Below are 21,107 nucleotides of genomic sequence, written 5' to 3'. Positions count from 1 at the left end.
CAACATCATCAATATCTTTGTTCAGTCATACATTGTAAAGATAGGTTTCAGTTAGAGTGACTCTAGTTAACCCCTTCCGGCAAAAGAGACTGGCTTTGTCTCTTTTTTAGAGCTGACTGGATGGGCTTTAAACACGGCGGTCCATTGTGTTTGGCCAGTCACATGACATAGGCCAGTGTTGCACCCACTTACGTGTTGATGGTTGCATGGGCAGTTTAGATGTGCCATGATTCACAGGAAAGCCTTTTTAGTGCATTGTCTTCAGTATCAATTAACCTGGCTTGGCTTAGCTTGGCTTCTCTTCTTTGTCTTACCTAGCCAGGCAGATTTCTGCTGAAAATGTTTGCCTTCCCTGATAAGCTTGTGTTTTGATATTTTGATATGGTCAAAAGGAGAAGGAGACATTGACGATGGCGCGTTCTCCGACGTCGCAAGTGTGACCTCCAGGACTGTTGGCGGAAGTGTGGCTGGTGGCAGCTCTCTCTCGGGGTAAGGAACCGCACTTGTCACGGTGTCTGTGTGGCGCCGGTTTCACATGTGTACTCCTTCAGGTCGATCGCCACCATGCGGACATCAAGGAATCGCAAGAAACAGGAGCGGAAGAAGTATGTGTTGAAGGAGGGCTCTCGTTACGAGGACCTGGCACTCGTCATCGCACTTGCAGAAGTGGCTTCATCGACTGACAAGCTGCAAGGCAAGTGTGCAGGGGGTGGTCTTTCTGAGCAATTTGGCTGCGAATTTCATAGGGACACTGAAGAAAACGCCATCCAATTTTCGCTGTTAGTAAAAATCAGTTCTACGACTCTTTCTGGGTGTGTTGAGGTTTGTCCAGCAGGAAAGATGCATTTATTGCTTAGAAAATTGTATTTAAAAATTTTCCCGCCACTCAATTCAAACACGTGACGCCTACACCGAAAAGGACTTGAGATCACCGGTTTGAAGTGAATGGTGATGTAGCCTAACCTCTGGGATCCGCATCGGGAATCTGTGTTGACGCACTGGTGTCTATTTGCAGAATCAGAGTGTGGTAGCGACACCTGTATTTCATATTTTGCCCTTTTTCTAGCTTATAAACGCTCATTTGTCGGTGAAAACAGCATCTGTCTAATCTGCCTATACAGACCAACGAAAATTTGTCCTGTGTCCCTTTGAGATTAAAAAAAAAAGCTTTTTTTTTTTTTTTCGTGATTGTACCAGTCAGCCTCTTCTGTGTGCCAAAAGTATTGAAGTTGTTCGAAGGAAATTGCTGCTCACTTCAAATTTGCTTTGAACCGAAAAACCACTATTTGCGTAAGCCTGTTAAAAATACACCCAACTGAACTTTTTCTATGCTTGGAATGATTGGTTGCATGCAGCTGTTGCTTATATTTCGGTGTTAGACTTTTCGGTATTTATTTTTTTTTAAACTTCAGCAGACTTTTATCAGTTTTTATTTCAGACTGCAGCTTTTTTGGCTTTTTTTTTTCGGTGAATATTTATTTGCTACGGATGGATTACCATTTTTTTTTTTAATGATATAATGTGGTATTCCTGTGTCATCAAGTGGCCTGGAGTTTGTCTAGGTTTTTTCACCACCGTGAACATCAGATTTTTCAGTAATTAATACACTAATGTTCATAATTACTGGACTGGAGAAGCCCTTATAGCAGAGAAGGAATTGTCAAAAAAGAAATAGGTAATGGAAGTCAAATGATAGAACTTTTCAACAAATATGCAAGTGGAACTTAACCTCAAAAAGTGGGGTGCCATGATAGCACTGGGCTGTTGAGCAAGAGCGTATGGAATCGCGTCTCCTGCATGTTGACAGCGATGCAATTTTAGCTGAAGGTCGCAGTAGCCAGAATATGGCACCTTTTCACGACACTTGTGCAGGGAATAAAGCGTCCTTACATGCAGTGGAGAAACGTGCTTAACCAAATGACTGCCCTAAGCGGGTGATCACAGTGAACAGCGCTGCACTAGCGGATGACGTTTGGTGACGAGCTGGAGCTACAGAGACTTATAAGGTAGCAGAGCATTAAGTGGACAACTGCACTACTTAATCAGAGAACACCATCTCACCACGCCCCTGGTTTCAGCAAGTTATTATTTTTCTCCGCTAACTGAGAGTAACTCCTACTCCATAGCCAATTTCCAGTGGCAAGAATACTCAATTTTTTTGGCTAAATTAGATTTCAAAAATTAAATTTGGTGTACTTTTATCGTTTCTTTTTTGTTCAAAACCAAAAGGTCCAACCCCTACTTATATTTGATAAAACACCTTTTAAATTAAATTGGTTTTTGAGGAAAGGAAATGGCATAGTATCTGTCTCATGTATATCACACACCTGAACTGCGCGGTAAGGGAAGGGAGGAAGGTAGGAGTGAAAGAAGAAAGAGAGAAAGAGGTGCTGTAGTGGAAGTCTCAGTGGAGGTCTCCGGAATAATTTCGACCACCTGGGGATCTTTAACATGCGCTCACGTCGCACAGCACACGGGCGCCTCTTGCGTTCCGCCTCCATCGAAACGCGGCCGCCGCGGTCGGGTTCGAACCCGGGTACTCCGGCTCAGTAGACGAGCGCCTTACCACTGAGCCACCGCGGCGGGTAAAACACCTTTTGAACATTCTGTTTTGGGTAAATGCAGCCACTTAAGCCTGCTATTAATGCAAAGTTCAATGAAGTCTCATGACCCCAAATTTTCATCTGCACAAAAATTTTGCCACAATTTCCAGAGGAGTGCAGGGATCTCCTGCGTGCCTTGGTGCTGTGCAGCCTGGACGAAGATGCCAAGAGCCTGCAGCATGGGTTTGCAGCACTGCTGGACACCATAGAGAAAAGCATTCCCTCTGTTTGGCCACCAGAGACGGCTGAAAGCTCCCTGGTAAGCCCTCTGCTCGCACCTCGAGAAAATGTCACATGGTGTGCTGACCACATCAGATCAGACAGATGCACACAGATTTGGAAACTAACATACAGTTGCAAAGAGAGGCGTGTGGATAATTTTTTGCAATAGTGTAGTTCCACACTAGAGTTGGTGGGTCAGTGATGAGGAACAGAAGTATAGACGAATTTTCCATCTGTAGTTTCTTTGGCTGTGTTTTTGCAGTCATCATCATCATCAGCCTGACTACGCCCACTGCAGGGCAAAGGCCTCTCCCATGTCTCTTCAGTTAACCCTGTCCTTCTTTGTCAGTTGCCGCCACTGTATCCCCGCAAACTTCTTAATCTCATCCGCCCACCTAACTTTCTGCCGTCCCCTGCTAAGCTTTTGCCTTCTCTTGGTATCCACTACGTTACCCTTAAGGACCAGCGGTTATCTTGCCTTCGCATTACATGCCCTGCCCAAGCCCATTTCTTCCTCCTGATTTCGGCTAGGATGTCATTAACCAGCGTTTGTTCCCTCACCCACTCTACCTGCTTCCGGTCTCATAATGTTACACCTTTCATTTAAAGAGGTTAGTACTCAAGAGTGCTAATCCCATGTAAAAAATTATGCCTTCTGGGCAAGTACTACACCATTTTTTGCTTCCTTTTGTTGCCGTTGTGCTGAAACTTAGTATAAGGGCACTGGAACACCTTTCATAAAAGTAAGTTTGAGGAGGCTTGTGAAATGGCCTGGCTTGTAGCAGTTATTTCTATGTTCACCTCTTTGCAGTGGATGGGTATGTTCAGCCACATGGCCATCGATTACATAGGGGGTGTGAAGTATGCGGGTGCCTGAAACAGCCACCTGCTAAGGCAGTGGCACATCGTTTAACCGCTGCACCACTGCGCCAGGAGGGGTATGGGGACTCCCAGGGATCTACGAATGTAAAGTAGAGATTGACCAATTCCGCACATATGGGCATTAGCTCACGAACACTCATTAACTCATTATACCTTTAAGGCAGGGCTTAAGTGCCCCCTCCAGTTTTTTTTTCTCTCCCCATGTGCTATCGTAAGTCAAGCGGAAAGCACTCCATATGAAGGCACTGTGACTGAAGCAGCTGAGGATAGTTTCAGAACTTTAAAGTAGCCCTGAGGAAAATGTAATGTGGCTGGCTTATTTGTGAACCCAAACTGCAGTAAAAGGTCTGCAGTGTTATGTAAAAAGAGCATTAAATTTTCACATACCAGAAGGTGTAGGTGCTGAGAGTTTAGCTCAAAGAGCACCGCACACTCTTTTTCTTGTCATGCAGCTTTTAGATTTGCTGAGTAGGCAGTGCACTGTAGAGAGGGAACTTGCAACTTGTAAATGCTGCCCAAGTGAAAGCAAAACACAGTCCATAGATTTGCTGGAGACTCTCCAAATAGTTTTCACATGATATGTCTCCCATGCACGTAAACTGCTACTTCCACCTTACTGTGCCGTCACAGTGGTTCATGCATAATTTTCGTTACTTTTTTTTTAAAACCTAGCCTCTCGGCCCGCACTCATCTTCCACTTTGATTGCCGAAGCAGTGCAGAAACAGAAGATTGTGGAGCATGTAATTTCAGGTATGTTTCAGAAGGCCTCTGTTCTGGATCCAAGTGCTGAGAACGCTTTTCAAAACTTGTTTCAGATCCAGCTCTCCGGCAACCGCCTACACTTCGAAGAAGCTTCTGCTGGAAGCTTCAGATGTTCAGCTGATTGCACATCAGCTTGCCAAGTGTACAGGAAGACGGCAATGTACAGAGTGACTGATTGTAAATGGCTTGGAGTGTTTGTAATCATTACAACAGCTGTTTAATTCTTCTTGTGGTGGTTCACACAAATGCTCCCGAAGAGAGTGCTTCTGAAACGCTTCTCTGTCTGCCATCAGGAGTGCCCTGGAATCGGTACAGCACCTTCTAAGCAAAGTCATCTCGAAGGAGCTTTCTACACCCCCAAATGCTTCTGAAAGAGCATATAAATTAAAGGTAGAGTGTGTAGTTTTTCTTTCTGATTTCCCTCCATTTAAACATCTCCCAATTGTTCTCTCAATTCAGGCTTGTAACAAAAAAAAAAAGCGAGTTGACTTTACATTTTATTTGTGAGGACTATGTTCCGCTTCAGACCAAAGTTTGTCAGAATTTCCCCACGAAAAAAGAGGAGACACCGCCTATGCAAGTTTCTTAAACAGTAGTGCTTCATTCATTACGGGAATGCTGTGAAGCGAAAACTTTGCTTCTGGCTCGGCTGGTGTTTGGCCAGTTGAGTAAATGCAGCTGTGGAATCACAGCAGTGCCGTGAAATACATTAATTAAAAAACAAAGTGGTACCCCTCTAAAATATTCGTGCAGGCTTACGAGCTTCTGAACAGCACTTTATGAATGTTGATCTCAAAAAATAAGACACATTTTCCGCCAGTTACTAGCCAAATCAAATAAGTTCACACTTCACATTCTCACAGCAACTGAATGACTGCTGCATTAGTTAATGGTCATGAAGCAACTTTTCCCTCTAGGTGAAACCCTATGCTCACAACAATATTCTATACCTTTTCCTGGTGCCCTTCTGGTCTTCTCCATAAATCGCATCAAACGAAAAGAACGGAGAAGGTCCATAATAACCATACTACTCTCTCTCTCTCTCTCTCTCTCTCAAGCTCTATCCACCTAATGTACAGGGTCGGTCAAAAGTTTCCATGCCGCAGGGTCTGCTTTTGATCCGCATAGTCAGGATGTTACGACATCACCAAAGTTCAAAGTATCTCTAGAGGGTAGAAGAAGTATCGTTCTAACCTCTGAGAGCCTTGAAAGCTTTATCGCCATCATAAATGCCAGGATATAAGTATGCAAAGCAGACCCTTGGCCTGGGAACTTTTGACCAACCCTGTACTTACCATACTCGAGGGGGTGATGAATGTTAGCTGCCCACAAATGCCACAAATGCCACAAATGTTTATGTAGCTCACATATTTAGCATGTGAGCAAAACAAATAGCATTCAGTGGGCTAAAAAATTGGCGCATGCATCAATGTACGCAACCAGACAGAAGCAGGCGCAATCGAGCCATGACTGAGCCCTCTGTAGCACTAACATAGCCCTCCTTTCATAGCTCATTATCTACTGCGAGGCCCAGAGTAATGCTTTTTCTGAGTGCCAACAACTGCAAAAAACAAAAGGTCAAAAAGCCATGATCACAGCATGATCTGTGCTATAAAGGATCGACGTATACTGACCTCCAATTTTAATTCATCAAGGCCACTACTACTAGGAAAAACAAAATACAGCTGTGTGTCCCCACTGTTACAGAGGTTATTTTAGCTTGATGTTCGGTGTAGGTGGAGCATCTGGGTGCCACTTGTAGATCTTGACCCAAAGCGGCACTTCCTTTTTGAGAGCTTCGCCCAAGTTGAACCGACAGTCGTATCTAGTCATCCAACGTGACCGTTGCTGTAGCACCTCTTCTTCAGGCCGGTCGTCTGTGCCCAAGTATGGACGGAGCTCCACCCCTTCGGGCACCTTGGGTTGACAAAGCATGAACCGGAGCAGATGTTTGAACACACTGTCATCTATACCCTTCAGCTCCCCATTTTCATAGGCTTCAAAAAGTCGTAGGTTGCCAGATGTCCAGCAAAGGTTGCGAAGCGGGTTGGTTTCATAGAAGTCTTTGTGGAAACGAAGCGTGTTGAGCTGGTACACTGCAAATGTCCAGTGTTGCCCGTCTGTGTTGATGATCTGGCTAACCAGGGGGTAGGTGGGATCGTGGTAAATGGTGAACCCTGCAAGAATACGGCATAAAATTCACAATGTACCCTTCCTTTTGCCATATGCGTTATTCTCATATCAATTCAAGAAACACTATATTGTTTCTCAGGGGCAGATTTATGGGTCTCTCTTGGAGGAGGCAGACAGGGTGGGTGTATTTTTTCAACTGTTCTGGTCCAAAAAATGAGCTCTGGCATGGTTCTCCTATGTTAAATTTCTTGCTTGGGGGCTTGGAGGACATCCCCGTTAAATACGCCCCTGCCGTTGTTATTGGCTTACTGCAATAATGTCAGCTGTATAGTGTGTCGGTATCTTCATACTTGACGTCCTCTATCACAGTGCAGCGACAAAATGTCATCCATCACCAGTCACTGGCTCATTAGTGGGCTCTCATTAGTGGTCGCTGATGCAATGCATGTTCTGCTCGGTCAAACCTCACCTCAACAGTAACAGGCATGGGCACCATTTACTGGCATAGCGGCGACCACAAGTCAAAAGTCGGCTGCATGATTAGTGCTTACGTACCCAGCTGTGTTGCCACACCATTGAGCCAGCCAAAACCTGCGAGCAGGGCTGCGGCATCTGTTGCGTCTTCCACCTCCTCGGCTGTTCTGAATGGGGAGTCATGGTGGTTGGTCAGCAAGTCACGCTGCCGTATGCTCACCAAGGGAAAGTTGCAGTCATGAAGCGGCCAAGTCCCTGGAAGAAGATTTAGATAAGCACGGACAATACAACAGAAGCTACATGGAAAGTTTACGCCCATTTAGCTCTCCAATCACCACCACATGACCTTGACACAGTTAAGAACTTGGTCCTGCGGTCAGCAACTACAAACAAAAGGAACAGTTGTGCAAGTCTCAACTCAAAAGAAAACATTCGACAGAAGTCTGTCTGGTTGGGAAATTTAATGTTAGGAGAAGGTAAGTGACGCCAACCAAGTAAAATACAGGAAAAAAACACGACGTTTCGGGACCGGCTCGGCCCCTTCTTCACGGTGTGACTACGGGCGAGCGCAGCTTGGCTTTTTAAGCCCCTGTGTGGAGGACCTGCGGGTCAATGGCCGCAGCCCATGGACATAGGATGAGGGGAGGGTCCCCAGGGAACGATTAACATTCTCTCGTGTTTGCTGTATGTGCCACGACTCGAGTAGAAGCCTCCTGCGTGGGTTAGCTTCCGTTTCCAATACAATGGTGCTGTCGAAGTCAATTGGGTGGTCACACCCTTCACAGTGTTCGGCCACGGCGCTGCGTTGACGATTCATGTGACGGACGTCCGCTTTGTGTTGGTTCATCCTTTCCGCGAAGTTCTTCGTTTCCCCTATGTACGACGCCGGGCAGACGGAACACGGAATTTTGTACACGACGCCCTGGGCCTTTTCTCTGGGCTGCCGGTTTTTTGGGCGGGGGAGAAGGCGACCGATAGTGCTGGTCGGTTTGTGCGTTGTCAGCACCCCTTCTTTTCCGAGAATGCGACCGAGCGTCTCGCTCACGCCTCTCACGTAGGGGATGCAAACACGTTTCCGCTTCTGGCATGCGTCTGAGGAAATAATAGACCGGATTTTGTTTTGCCTTTCTTGCTTCCTGATAATGCGCCGGATGAATGAGCTTGGGTAGCCGTTCTTTTGGAGGTCAGAAATGACTCGGTTCTTCTCCTTCCTTTTATCTTCACTTGAGGAACATATGGAGTCGGCTCTCTTCAGTAATGACGTCACGACAGATGCTTTGTGCGGGATGGGATGGTTCGAATCGAAATGTAGGTACCGTCCTGTGTGGGTTGGCTTCCTGTGCACCGAGGACTGCAGGCCTTTGTCGTGCTTTGTAAGTAGGACATCCAGAAAAGGCAGGCTGCCCTGCTGTTCATGTTCAACAGTAAATTGTATGGCCGGTTCAACTGAATTTAGATGACTCTGGAGGTTTTCTATCTCTGAGGTTTTCACCACACAAAAGCAGTCGTCTACATAACGGAGGAATAACTTTGGCTTGGGATTAAAGGAGGAGAGGGCCCGGCTTTCGACGTCTTCCATGGTTAGGTTAGCCACTGTGACTGAAATTGATGCCCCCATAGCAGTTCCGGTTGTTTGCTTGAAAAATTCTCCGTTGTAGGTGAAAAAGGTACTGCGCAGACAGAGGTCGAGAAGGCGACATACCTCATCAACGTTGAGTGGAGTTCTCTCGTGCAGCGTTTGGTCGTTTTCGAGTGCGCGGCGAGCGACGGACACAGCAAGGGGAACCGGTACGCAGGTGAATAGCGACACCACGTCAAATGAGACTAGGCTTTCGTCTTCCTCCACGGTAAGGTTCGAGACAAGTTGGACGAAATGCCGCGAATTCTGTACATGTACAGAATTCGCGGCATTTCGTCCAACTTGTCTCGAACCTTACCGTGGAGGAAGACGAAAGCCTAGTCTCATTTGACGTGGTGTCGCTATTCACCTGCGTACCGGTTCCCCTTGCTGTGTCCGTCGCTCGCCGCGCACTCGAAAACGACCAAACGCTGCACGAGAGAACTCCACTCAACGTTGATGAGGTATGTCGCCTTCTCGACCTCTGTCTGCGCAGTACCTTTTTCACCTACAACGGAGAATTTTTCAAGCAAACAACCGGAACTGCTATGGGGGCATCAATTTCAGTCACAGTGGCTAACCTAACCATGGAAGACGTCGAAAGCCGGGCCCTCTCCTCCTTTAATCCCAAGCCAAAGTTATTCCTCCGTTATGTAGACGACTGCTTTTGTGTGGTGAAAACCTCAGAGATAGAAAACCTCCAGAGTCATCTAAATTCAGTTGAACCGGCCATACAATTTACTGTTGAACATGAACAGCAGGGCAGCCTGCCTTTTCTGGATGTCCTACTTACAAAGCACGACAAAGGCCTGCAGTCCTCGGTGCACAGGAAGCCAACCCACACAGGACGGTACCTACATTTCGATTCGAACCATCCCATCCCGCACAAAGCATCTGTCGTGACGTCATTACTGAAGAGAGCCGACTCCATATGTTCCTCAAGTGAAGATAAAAGGAAGGAGAAGAACCGAGTCATTTCTGACCTCCAAAAGAACGGCTACCCAAGCTCATTCATCCGGCGCATTATCAGGAAGCAAGAAAGGCAAAACAAAATCCGGTCTATTATTTCCTCAGACGCATGCCAGAAGCGGAAACGTGTTTGCATCCCCTTTGTGAGAGGCGTGAGCGAGACGCTCGGTCGCATTCTCGGAAAAGAAGGGGTGCTGACAACGCACAAACCGACCAGCACTATCGGTCGCCTTCTCCCCCGCCCAAAAAACCGGCAGCCCAGAGAAAAGGCCCAGGGCGTCGTGTACAAAATTCCGTGTTCCGTCTGCCCGGCGTCGTACATAGGGGAAACGAAGAACTTCGCGGAAAGGATGAACCAACACAAAGCGGACGTCCGTCACATGAATCGTCAACGCAGCGCCGTGGCCGAACACTGTGAAGGGTGTGACCACCCAATTGACTTCGACAGCACCATTGTATTGGAAACGGAAGCTAACCCACGCAGGAGGCTTCTACTCGAGTCGTGGCACATACAGCAAACACGAGAGAATGTTAATCGTTCCCTGGGGACCCTCCCCTCATCCTATGTCCATGGGCTGCGGCCATTGACCCGCAGGTCCTCCACACAGGGGCTTAAAAAGCCAAGCTGCGCTCGCCCGTAGTCACACCGTGAAGAAGGGGCCGAGCCGGTCCCGAAACGTCGTGTTTTTTTTTTTTTTTCCTGTATTTTACTTGGTTGGCGTCACTTACCTTCTCCTAACATCAAGTCTCAACTCGGCTCAAATAATACGCGCTGTGTTCGACCAAAACTTCTTAAGTTGCAGTAGTGAAAGTGGACACAACGTTAATTTCTTACAGTACTGTGGTGGATTTCAGGAGCAATGCTATGAGCATCGAATGCAGTTGCAGACTTTGTATGAGTTGACCTGGCAATACTCCTTCAATTTACTAAGTGCTTCAAAGCAGGTTTCAGGTTTACGGGTATGTCATGAAATATCGCCTCACAGTGATACTGTATGACTGCTGAAGCAGAGCATCAAGACTGTAGTGCAAAACTTGGTGGCCATGCACATCTCGGATCCCTGTATTCAGCTCAGAGCCACTTTCAGGACATCAAACTGGCACTGAATCAGCAAGCAGGCTAATTAAACAGACCATTCAGTTCAAAAAACGAATATGTGGCCTGTTGTTTTAAACTTAGTAAGCAGATGCAGGCATCAGCCACACGAATTGTGTCTGCAGTTTGTTTACCAGGCCATATGGCCATACATAAGAAACTAATTATATTTATATTAAACGAATGCCGAGGACAAGTAGAAGCTGACCTTTATCGACAAACTACAGCGCTCCAATGACAGAGAGACCGCTCTCACAGAAAATGGAGCTTTTATAAACTAGAAAAGACCAGAAAACAAAATACATGTGCCGCCATCAATAGCCAATTTTGCAAACAAACTGTGTTCGTCAAACCTGAATTTCTGGCACAGATTCCAGAGGCTATGCCACATCGCCATTCACTTTAAAATGGCAGCAACCAGTCCTCCTCGGTATGGATACGACAGGTTTGAATCAAGTGTCGGGGAAATTTTTAAAACTCAGTTTTCTCTGCCACAAATGGGTTTTTTGCTGCCCGACAAACATTAATATAAACAACAACACCCAGAGAATCAAATTTTACAGAGAACACTAATTGGATGGCGTTGTTCTCGCTCTTCTTTGAGGAAATTTTTACAAGCCGGAACTGTACCCAGAATACGATGCACATTCCAATGGAAAGCTCCATATCGATTTGTACAAACTGTAGTTTTTTAACGCACTGAAAACTTTTCTTTCTTTTTCGACATTCTCCTGTGTGGAAATACAGCGCTAGGGATCAGACTCACAAACTTGTGCCAGACATCATGGTGCCATAAGCACTGGGCCATCATAGTGGGCTAAATACACCAAATGGCTTCCCAGTACGGACTACAGACAATAAGGCATGTACAGTCGCGAGTAAAAAAGATTAGCACACATGACAGAACACCGAAGCGCCGAAATGACAATGCGTGGTGCTGAGGGTGACGAAGAGGCTGATAACGAGAGTGCCGGGCCGTTCCCATTCCACAGTATTAGGGGGGCTCAGCAGACTGTCACGGCTCAGCAAAATTTATTTTTCTGTCTCGCCCTATTTCTTTTTTATTTAATACAGCCTATTGTTCCCGCGAGTTCCTTTCGACAGACCATCACGGTCATATAAAAAACAGTAAAAAAAAAGAAGCCATCTTTGCTCATAACCGCGTCAAAATAAATGCCGCACGCACAGTCACGTAGGGTCGGCACTTTGACGCTCGGGTGGTGGCACACTTGATAAAGCTTACTTCCTACCATCCCCCCCTATGCTGCAAACATGGAAACGGCCCGATCGGCAGGTCTGCGAACTGCAGCGCCGCATGGCGAGATATCACAATTCTAGTCGCCAATGATTTGTGCTAATATTCTTTACTCGCAACTGTCCTTTACGGCAAAGATGGAAAGCCAATACTTAAGTGGTTCCAATTTGGTTAAATTTTTGTAGCAACTAAATACTTGACTATTTCCACAAATGAAACTGCCACTCAATTTGCATGACAATGCTTAATGAAATCCCCCTCCCAAATTGACAGTCGCGCCAGCTTAACAATTGTTTCCAGTTCTGCTTAGCTCGCTAGTGTACGAACCATTGTCAGATCTGGCACCTCGCCATGCTCGACGCTGTATGCAGACAGCATGTCGCCCTCCTCCATGATGTACAGACTCCACAAAGTGCACTACACATAGCTGCTTAAAGGTATATGTGGACTCTGTGCCAACTTTGATAGCAAACAGTTCAAGGCATGTGCTCTTGTTTACACTACAAGCGGTAACTCAGGACGTTCCACGTCCGCCGCTTACGAACATGGGTGGCGCTGATAAACACTCTCAAGGTTAGGTTATCTGTAAACATAAATACCCCCGAAAGCAGAAGGTTTGACAGCCGTCGCCGTAGCTCAGAGGTAGAGCACGGACGCGTAATTCGGAGGTCGTGGGTTCGGATCCCACCGGCGGCATATGGTTGTTTTTTCTTCTGCTTTTCTAATCAATTAGCTTTAAGCGACAACATATTCAGTAATATTCTTACTTGATCAACACCACGAAAAAATAAATTTATTAAAAAAAATCCCCTGTGCTCCTTGGTTTCTGTGGCTGTTGGCTTCTCTCGTAACTACAAAAAGGTGTTAGTCTTGATGCAGCATGTACACATGCTCTTAAAGGTGCACTGAAGAGGAACCTGAACTTGTGTTTTTGCCGCGGGAACTCGATCTACACGTTCCTAGCATTCTTAGAAACTGCGACTTACTGCCCTGTGTGGCCAATTTCCCTAATTAAATCAAATTAACGTCCGGCTCCCACCCTTTTTTTTTAATTCTGCCTCGTACGGTGGGCGGAGTCGACCAACGCATGGAGTGCCTTTCACCCAGTCCCGTGGCGGCTTGCCGCTCTGCCATCGGCGGAGTAATACGTAGTAGTCCGTAGTAGCAAATAGTCCGCGCATATTTTTATTTCTGCGGGCTTATTTTGCGGCTATATTATCTGCGAATGAAACTATTTATTCATGGAAACCTAAAAAACAAAATAAAGCGAAAGCAAAGCCTCCATGGAGCTGGCTGAAAGGAACTTCACGCGTTGGTGTGAGGACTCTGAGAGATGATTGCAGGTCTTATTTTTCAACAAACTCCAAAGTACAAACAATAAACGAGGCGGCTTTTAACGGAAAGGAAACCAATTACAATATGAGCGAGAAGAAAGGAAAGGAACAAGAGAACAACGTAACAATACACGGGAAAAACACACGGGGGAACAGAACAAAGTGCTTATGATAAATGCAGGAAAAAGAGTCAAAGAGGAAAGTTCACACTACTTGTCTTATTCGAGCAACGAGCGGGGAGGACTGGCTGGGTGTCGGGCAGTCAAGGAGTCTCTTGGCGTTCCAAACGCCGATGCAAGGCTACCGCAGCGGCAGCGTTCGTGGGCTCCCGGCACGGTTTCCAGGTCTGGTATCCCGGAAAAGTCACGTAGGCGCCCGAAGCGGCCTATGTAGAGCAGCTGACGGATGGACGGAGAAGAGTAGCGCCTGAGCCTGGTGGTTGAGGCTCTCGACGATGGAAGTCCAGGTCTGGTGGCCCGGACGTCTGCGGCTAAGGCCCAAGCCCGGAACTCGGGGAGCCAGCAGAACTCGTCCACGTCCGTCGCCCACCGCGCTCTTCTCTTCTCTGCCACGTAATCCTGTTCGACTTGCCCCGCGTTCCCCTCCGCACGCGCTCCTCGTGCTTTTTCTTCTTTTCCTCACGAACGCCGCTGGGTGGCGCTATCTCCTTACAGAAGGCCCCCTCTTCGGAAGTTTTTTCCAAGGGAAAGAACTCAACTTCAGGAGAGCGACACCAGACGCGTTCGACGATCGCAACACAGAACACCGCACCACAGCGCGCACACTACACACCACACACAATACGACGGTCGTCAATGTTCGAAGCGTTCACAGACCTTCGCACACACAGCACAGAGAGCACATGGAAAGTCAACGTAAAGTGTCCATAGAGGGCGAAGAAGCACGGAAAGCATAAAAAATAGATAGCCGACACTCAAAAACAAACATGAACAAACAAAAACAATTCCAACAATAGGTATGGGCTACATTCTTCCGTATTCCATTGTTCACATCAAATCACATCACCGTCGCGAGAACTTTTTCGGCTAGTACTTCCGTTTTCCTTTGTGAAACCGTTTTCTCCAAACCGACCTCGGTTTCCACCATGATTTTACATGTTCCCGTCCTACGATGTTATACACTCTGTTCTCCCTTGCCTTCGACACAGTCTGCTGACACATATCACACGATCTGACATAACTCTTAATGTCAGCCTGTACACCGGGCCAGTAAAACTCAGTGAGCACCCTAGCTATTGTTTGCCGTATTCCATGATGGCCGGATAATGCACTCTTATGTGCCAACTTAAGAACTTGCGTGCGTAAGCCCTTCGGTACCACCGCTTGCTCAACGACTTGGCCGGGACACACTTGGTACGACCGGAAAAGAACACCGTCATCTGTATCAAAGGAGTGGGCGGTCTGTCCCTTGCCATGAAATATTTGCCCCAACTTCCTGCGACACACCTCTAAGGTCGGGTCTTCTTCCTGTTTGAGGCGAAACTCCGGCCGTGACAAGTGGAGTGTGTTCAGAGTGGGGCTTTTACTACTCTCTGAAACCTTTGCTGTCACCATAAGGGAAGGAACATCGATCGCACCCGTCATGGCAAGGGAAACTGCCTGATCAGTGAGAACTGGCGGGTCAACCGGGAATGGAGGTTTAGCCCCGGGGACATTGCCTATTATAATGTCGTATAAGGGTGTAGACAAGCAGCGCGCGATGGCCTTACCCGAGAAGTATGGAGAAGAAATCACCACCTCCGCTTCCGGAACTTCTACACGAGTCCCATTGGCCAAGAATAATGTAGCCTGTTTCCCTGTAAGCGCCGCTGCCGGTACAAGGGACTCACGCACAACAATGCCGGTACTGCCCGTATCCCGTAAAACCGAACCATGCTGGCCGAACACCTCGCCGTGCCCCACTGGCATAGCAACTTCCACCGGGTTGGAAGGACAGACCATCTCCCCCAACTGGCCCTCTACGCGCGTTACCTCTGCAGGGTTATCGGGATGTGAGTATCGAGGTGTCATGCAACAGGAGGACTCCTCACGGTCTCCTGGCCTCTTAGCTTTGCACGACTGGGCATCATGTCCTACCTCGCGGCACCAGGTGCAATACAATTGCTTCGGCTTCGTCCGACAATCCGACGCCTTGTGCCCAGTCTTGTCACAAAGAAAACACCGAAGGCGAGACTGTGGACCTGAAACCTCGTCCTTGGCTTTATTCACCGTATGCTCCCCCTGTTCTTTGAAGAACAACAAGTTATTTTGCCGCTGTGCTTCAAGAAAATGATCGGCAGCCTCCGCCAGCTTGGCAACTGTCTTGCCCTCCCGCTCACGTAAGAAAAGGGCTAAACGAGAATGACAGTTGTTCAGAAATTGTTCGCTCACAACCATCTCGCGAACCACCTCAAAAGTGCGGCCTTCACCCCGCATCTCGACCCAACGGTCAAAGAAGCTAAACAACCTGGCAGCATATTGCGAGGCCGTTTCTCCATCCTGGGGCTTGCTCTGGCGAAACTACTCTCGGTAACCTTCCGCGGTGAACCTAAACCTCTGAAGCAAGGCAAGCTTCGCTTTGTCATAATCCACGGAATCCTCAGGCGAGAGCCGACCGAAGACCCTAAGTGCTTCGCCGCCAAGGCACAAGCTCAACGCCGTTGCCCACTTTTCTTTTGGCCAACCCTGCCCCGTGGCCACATGCTCAAACCTCTTTAAGTAGGCATCGAGGTCATCCCGCGCTTCATTGAACTGTGGTATGAGGCTGTGCGGGTTAATGGAGCTGGTCGATGAGACGCTACGCTCTCCACGGTCACTCGGAGGATTTGCGCCACCCTCCATGAGCCTTATTTGTAGCTGCAAGTTCCGCGCCTCTAACTCCAAGCGTTCCTTCGCAGCCTCTCGCTCAGCCTCTACATTCCGTGCCTCTAATTCCAATTTCTGCTTCGTAGCTTCTCGCTCTAACTCCAATTTCTGCTTCGCAGCTTCACGCTCAGCGGCTCTCTCTTCCCGTGCCTTACGAAGCTCGTCCTCCACCCACGCTCGTAACTCCGCGCCGCACAAGCCCATGCGCTCGCCTAAAGCAACCAAATCTGAAGCGCTCATGTTGTTCCTAAATTAACACAACAGGCAAATAAATAAAACCGACCTCGTCCTGTCGTAGTGGACGCCAAATTTGTGAGGACTCTGAGAGATGATTGCAGGTCTTATTTTTCAACAAACTCCAAAGTACAAACAATAAACGAGGCGGCTTTTAACGGAAAGGAAACCAATTACAATATGAGCGAGAAGAAAGGAAAGGAACAAGAGAACAACGTAACAATACACGGGAAAAACACACGGGGGAACAGAACAAAGTGCTTATGATAAATGCAGGAAAAAGAGTCAAAGAGGAAAGTTCACACTACTTGTCTTATTCGAGCAACGAGCGGGGAGGACTGGCTGGGTGTCGGGCAGTCAAGGAGTCTCTTGGCGTTCCAAACGCCGATGCAAGGCTACCGCAGCGGCAGCGTTCGTGGGCTCCCGGCACGGTTTCCAGGTCTGGTATCCCGGAAAAGTCACGTAGGCGCCCGAAGCGGCCTATGTAGAGCAGCTGACGGATGGACGGAGAAGAGTAGCGCCTGAGCCTGGTGGTTGAGGCTCTCGACGATGGAAGTCCAGGTCTGGTGGCCCGGACGTCTGCGGCTAAGGCCCAAGCCCGGAACTCGGGGAGCCAGCAGAACTCGTCCACGTCCGTCGCCCACCGCGCTCTTCTCTTCTCTGCCACGTAATCCTGTTCGACTTGCCCCGCGTTCCCCTCCGCACGCGCTCCTCGTGCTTTTTCTTCTTTTCCTCACGAACGCCGCTGGGTGGCGCTATCTCCTTACAGTTGGTCGACTCCGCCCATCGTACGGGGCAGAATTAAAAAAAAAGGGCGGGAGCCGGACGTTAATTCGATTTAATTAGGGAAATCGGCCATACAGGGCAATAAGTTGCAGTTTCTAAGAATGCTAGGAACGTGCAGATCGAGTTCCCGCGACAAAAAGACAAGTTCAGAATCCTCTTCAGTGCACCTTTAAGCTGGTGATTCATCAGCAAGCTAATCAGTGAAATTCTAGCCAACTAACCTGGCTACAAAGGTGGTATCTGTTCCACTGCCATACATTTAACAGTATACATTTAATAGTAACCATGACCAGGCTCATTGATAAAAAGCAGAGGCAACAAGATGGCGCTCGTCACTGCCCTGCACATTGCACAGTGAGGCAACAGAGAATGGAACCACTCGAGGAAATTTACCAGGCAAGCTGGTTTGTGTCTTGTACTTGAACTTGAACTTCATGTAAGATGGATGGTAAGGAAAGTCCGGAACTTCTTTACTGCACACGAGAGGGTCATCCAGGCTCACTACCTGTTCGGAAAAAAAAAAAAACGATGGGAAATAAGCACTGTGTTAGTTTTTAAGCATACCATTAGCATTTATTTTTGTTTATTTGTGAATGGTAGGATCCGCAGAACAGATTTAGGGCAAGTCCTCAAAATAAAAAAAAACGAGCACAAAACACAAGCACACTGCATGTTACTATATGAACACAAACAGTGCCTTTGTGGCACGAACTGTCAACGTCTAAACATGGCCCAGTGTGATTTACATCAAACATGAGGTGTATAAGTAATGCATTGTGGTACTGAACAAAAGGCGGCCAGAACCACAGCTTGCCTTTCCAATCAAGTTACTTTAGACAGTAAGTTTCATGGGCATTAAATGCAGTTCATCTCTGATATTTGCCTCTAGAGACTGCCACGAAAGGCAAACATGTAGGCGCATGGCAACAGCGCTTGCAAAGCCATAGAGCTCAACCATGTATCACTATACAATCCCTCTCAACTTCTTTTTCATCAGCCTGCTCTGGAACACATTCTTTAATGCTCTCGTGCAAAGTAATATTGCTGATGCTAAACCCAATTGCTGTTTCAGCAGGTTCTATCATGTAAATTGTCCTTGTGCGAATAAAAGCACACAATACTATTGAAGCTAACAAATTTAGCAAGTCAAATTAAGTAGTGCCAAGTTAAGTGCTGCCAACTCCTCCCTCCATGCCAGCATTTCCTTCTTGTTTTCGCCCTTGCAACGGAAGGGCACACTGCAGAAGCGGAAGCTGCCTCCTGCAGATCTATTATTGTTGGGCTGATTGACGCTCAAGGAGTGGATCTGTGGATAGCTGTTACAACACCAGAGAATGGTGCTACTTAGCAATGCAGGCAAAGGCACATCAATTTAGAGCTTTTAACGGAAGAAGGCCAAAATGAAAACGAAAATTGGTTTTGAGGAAAGGAAATGGCCTTGTGGACACACCAAAGCGCCATAAGGAAGGGATAAAGGAGGGAGTGAAAGAAGAAAGGAAGAAAGAGGTGTGGAAGGTGCCTTTTGCGTTTCAACCAAACCCGGGTACTCCGGCTCAAAGTACATATACTAAAATTGGAAGGAGGCCAGGCAATGGCTGCATTTTATCTTCCAATAATGCAATGACACTGGTCCCAACACAATAGGAGCCGCAAAGTAAAATGTTATCAAAGAAGCATAGAAAACAACAGACAAGAGTGGTTATGACACTCAAATTCAGCTTTCTGATATTTAATTTTGTCCAATAATCGAGCACCTTCAAATTATTTCCCAGTCTTTTCAGAGCAGACAACAGTTTCTTTAGCTGAGAAACTCTCAATTTAGCACACCAGGCCGTATTCTGTGCAACAGCAGTAATACACTCAACCCATCTCACGTTATGATTGCACACATAATGTGCTGTCCAAAAAAGAAAAGGTTAAGGTTGGCTCAATTTAGGGATTGCTTGGACAATTAAAACCCATATTGCCTTTGCAGTAATTAACCATGCCACACATGAAGTAAAGTTTGCTCACAGGAACAAGTGGCTCCGAGATCCTGACTTGAACGTCAGGTTTGTCCATGTATTGAAAATTCATGGGTATAATTTCCTTGTTCCTGTATCTTCTCCGCTCATTGGGATAGTATCGGCCATGCTCCCAGAAAGAATCGCAGCGTGGTGTCAAGTCCACCTGAAAAAGAAATGATGCGTCAATTTTGCTACGAAGAAACCCTCAACATGGTCATACATAACTAGAATACCCTGCTTTCACTTCATGGGTGCTTCACACACTTCAAGAGTGGCAGCGGCTCCAGCCATCCAAGCAAAGTGCGCTGAAGTGAACACAGCTCGTTAAGAACTCTAGGTGTTGCTCAGTTCACCATGCATTCAGGCTCTTGAACGCCTTTATCGCACTTTCACTGAACTTGCCTTTTTTGTTTGTTTGTTTTAAGCAGGGACGGTTTTAGAACATCACACCGCTTACTGTATAAGATTTCTCCGCGTTTCCATCTCAGCTGTTACGTCTAGGCGGCAGTTATGACTACTGTAGGCACTCAACGCTGGCGAGAGACGAATTTTATTTCATTCTACTGCTCTCTTGCCTTTTGCAGTACATGTAAGAAAGTGCGGCGTATGCCGGTAAGTGTACTGTTTACAAATGGCGATGAATTCCATACACATTTTCCCCCGAATTGTTCATTAGCTACGACTACCAGCAGCACAACCGTGAGCGCACTTCATGACAGCACAAACATTGTTTACAATTTCATTACTGAGGGCTATAACTAACACCAGCACAACCGCAAACGCACTTCATAAGAGCTCACAGCTAATCATTTTACGCTCACGATTTCACATCTTGAGTAGGTTCCCGTCTCACTGACCTGCGCAGACTGGAGGTGAGGTGCGTCCTTCGCTAGGCCCTTTAAGAGCACAGACAAGACGCTTCTGATGACATTGCCCTGCTTGATTGACTCGCTGCGTTTCTGCCGAAATTTTTCACCGCTTTCATGCGCTTCCAGTTCTGTGGCGATGGCATCGATCAAGTGCGGCTTCAGCCGAGCGTACGCATCTTCAACGTCCACCTGTCCGTACGTATCGGGCAACCCCTTGATCAGGTGCGTGCGCGTCGCGTACTGGTACGCTGGGAGAGAGTTGTAGTACAAGATATCTGGGTTTACTATGTAGCAAAACTGACGACCCTTTAAAGCAATTTCATGCAGTTTCTGCGGAACGGTGGGCATCGCCTTGATGCTGTCTCGCCATTCTTCCCTCTCGCGCAACAGGGTGGCTGGGTAAGAAGTGTCGATAATCGGCGGGTACTTGGGCTCTTCAGTGTACGCGTATTCTGCTTCAAGGTCCGGGTTAAGCAGCTTCGGGTAATGGCTCGTGAACCTTAAATTTCTGAGGGCGCACACGCGCCGCTTCGTTAGTATTTTTGTAGCCATTTTGCAAAAAAACACATGGCGTTTGCATGTGTTGCCAGAGTAGCAGGTCGGCGTTCACCAAAACCGGTGAGTCCCGCCACAACATAGAGTTAGGTCGCTTGAAAGAATTCTTTAAAATCACTGGTATTGCTTTGACAACAAAATGACTATGCATTTTTTATTTCAAATTTTAACTGGTCATGTCAGTTATGCTTTGATTGGTTTAGCTGATTGGCGGCCAAGTAAGATTTGCTACCGCTAGGTTACAGCACCTATTTAACTTTAAAAGTGCGCCAAATTTGAACCAGCAAGCCGGCCGCATTTACACAAATATACCTGTACGATAAACTGAAATGGCCTTGTGTAGTTGTTCCTGCATTACTCATTGTAATTCCTTGCCCTGATGACGAATACCACCACGATGGCATCGCGGCAGCTCTATTATTCATAGAGCTTTGATCTTAACGG

At 47.2% G+C, this 21,107-nt stretch overlaps 2 protein-coding genes across 2 annotated transcripts in view; one reads left to right on the top strand and one right to left on the bottom strand.

The window, feature by feature from the left end:
- Window positions 1-4,696, top strand: part of Elp1 (elongator complex protein 1) — a 40,200-nt gene extending 35,504 nt beyond the window's left edge. Inside the window, exons 29-33 of the mRNA XM_089545259.1 lie at window positions 393-489; window positions 552-694; window positions 2,714-2,862; window positions 4,380-4,458; window positions 4,524-4,696. Coding sequence (XP_089401385.1) covers window positions 393-489; window positions 552-694; window positions 2,714-2,862; window positions 4,380-4,458; window positions 4,524-4,591 — 536 coding nt within the window. The 3' untranslated portion in view covers window positions 4,592-4,696. The remainder of the gene's footprint in view (window positions 1-392; window positions 490-551; window positions 695-2,713; window positions 2,863-4,379; window positions 4,459-4,523) is intronic.
- Window positions 4,697-6,097: 1,401 nt separating this feature from the next.
- Window positions 6,098-20,674, bottom strand: mRpS30 (mitochondrial ribosomal protein S30). The gene is made up of 5 exons (XM_089545260.1): window positions 20,097-20,674; window positions 19,247-19,402; window positions 17,627-17,738; window positions 7,159-7,332; window positions 6,098-6,647 (listed from the first exon to the last, which is right to left on the bottom strand). The coding sequence occupies exons 1-5, from the start codon at window positions 20,658-20,660 to the stop codon at window positions 6,181-6,183; spliced, it is 1,473 nt and encodes a 490-aa protein (XP_089401386.1). The 5' UTR covers window positions 20,661-20,674; the 3' UTR covers window positions 6,098-6,180.
- Between the last annotated feature and the right edge of the window lie 433 nt (window positions 20,675-21,107).

Source organism: Amblyomma mixtum, chromosome 5, assembly GCF_055824585.1.
Source record: "Amblyomma mixtum isolate Tamu chromosome 5, ASM5582458v1, whole genome shotgun sequence".
Taxonomy (NCBI): Eukaryota; Metazoa; Arthropoda; class Arachnida; order Ixodida; family Ixodidae; genus Amblyomma; species Amblyomma mixtum.
Note: the sequence above shows the minus strand (reverse complement) of the source record. Positions and strands in the feature narration are given on the sequence as shown.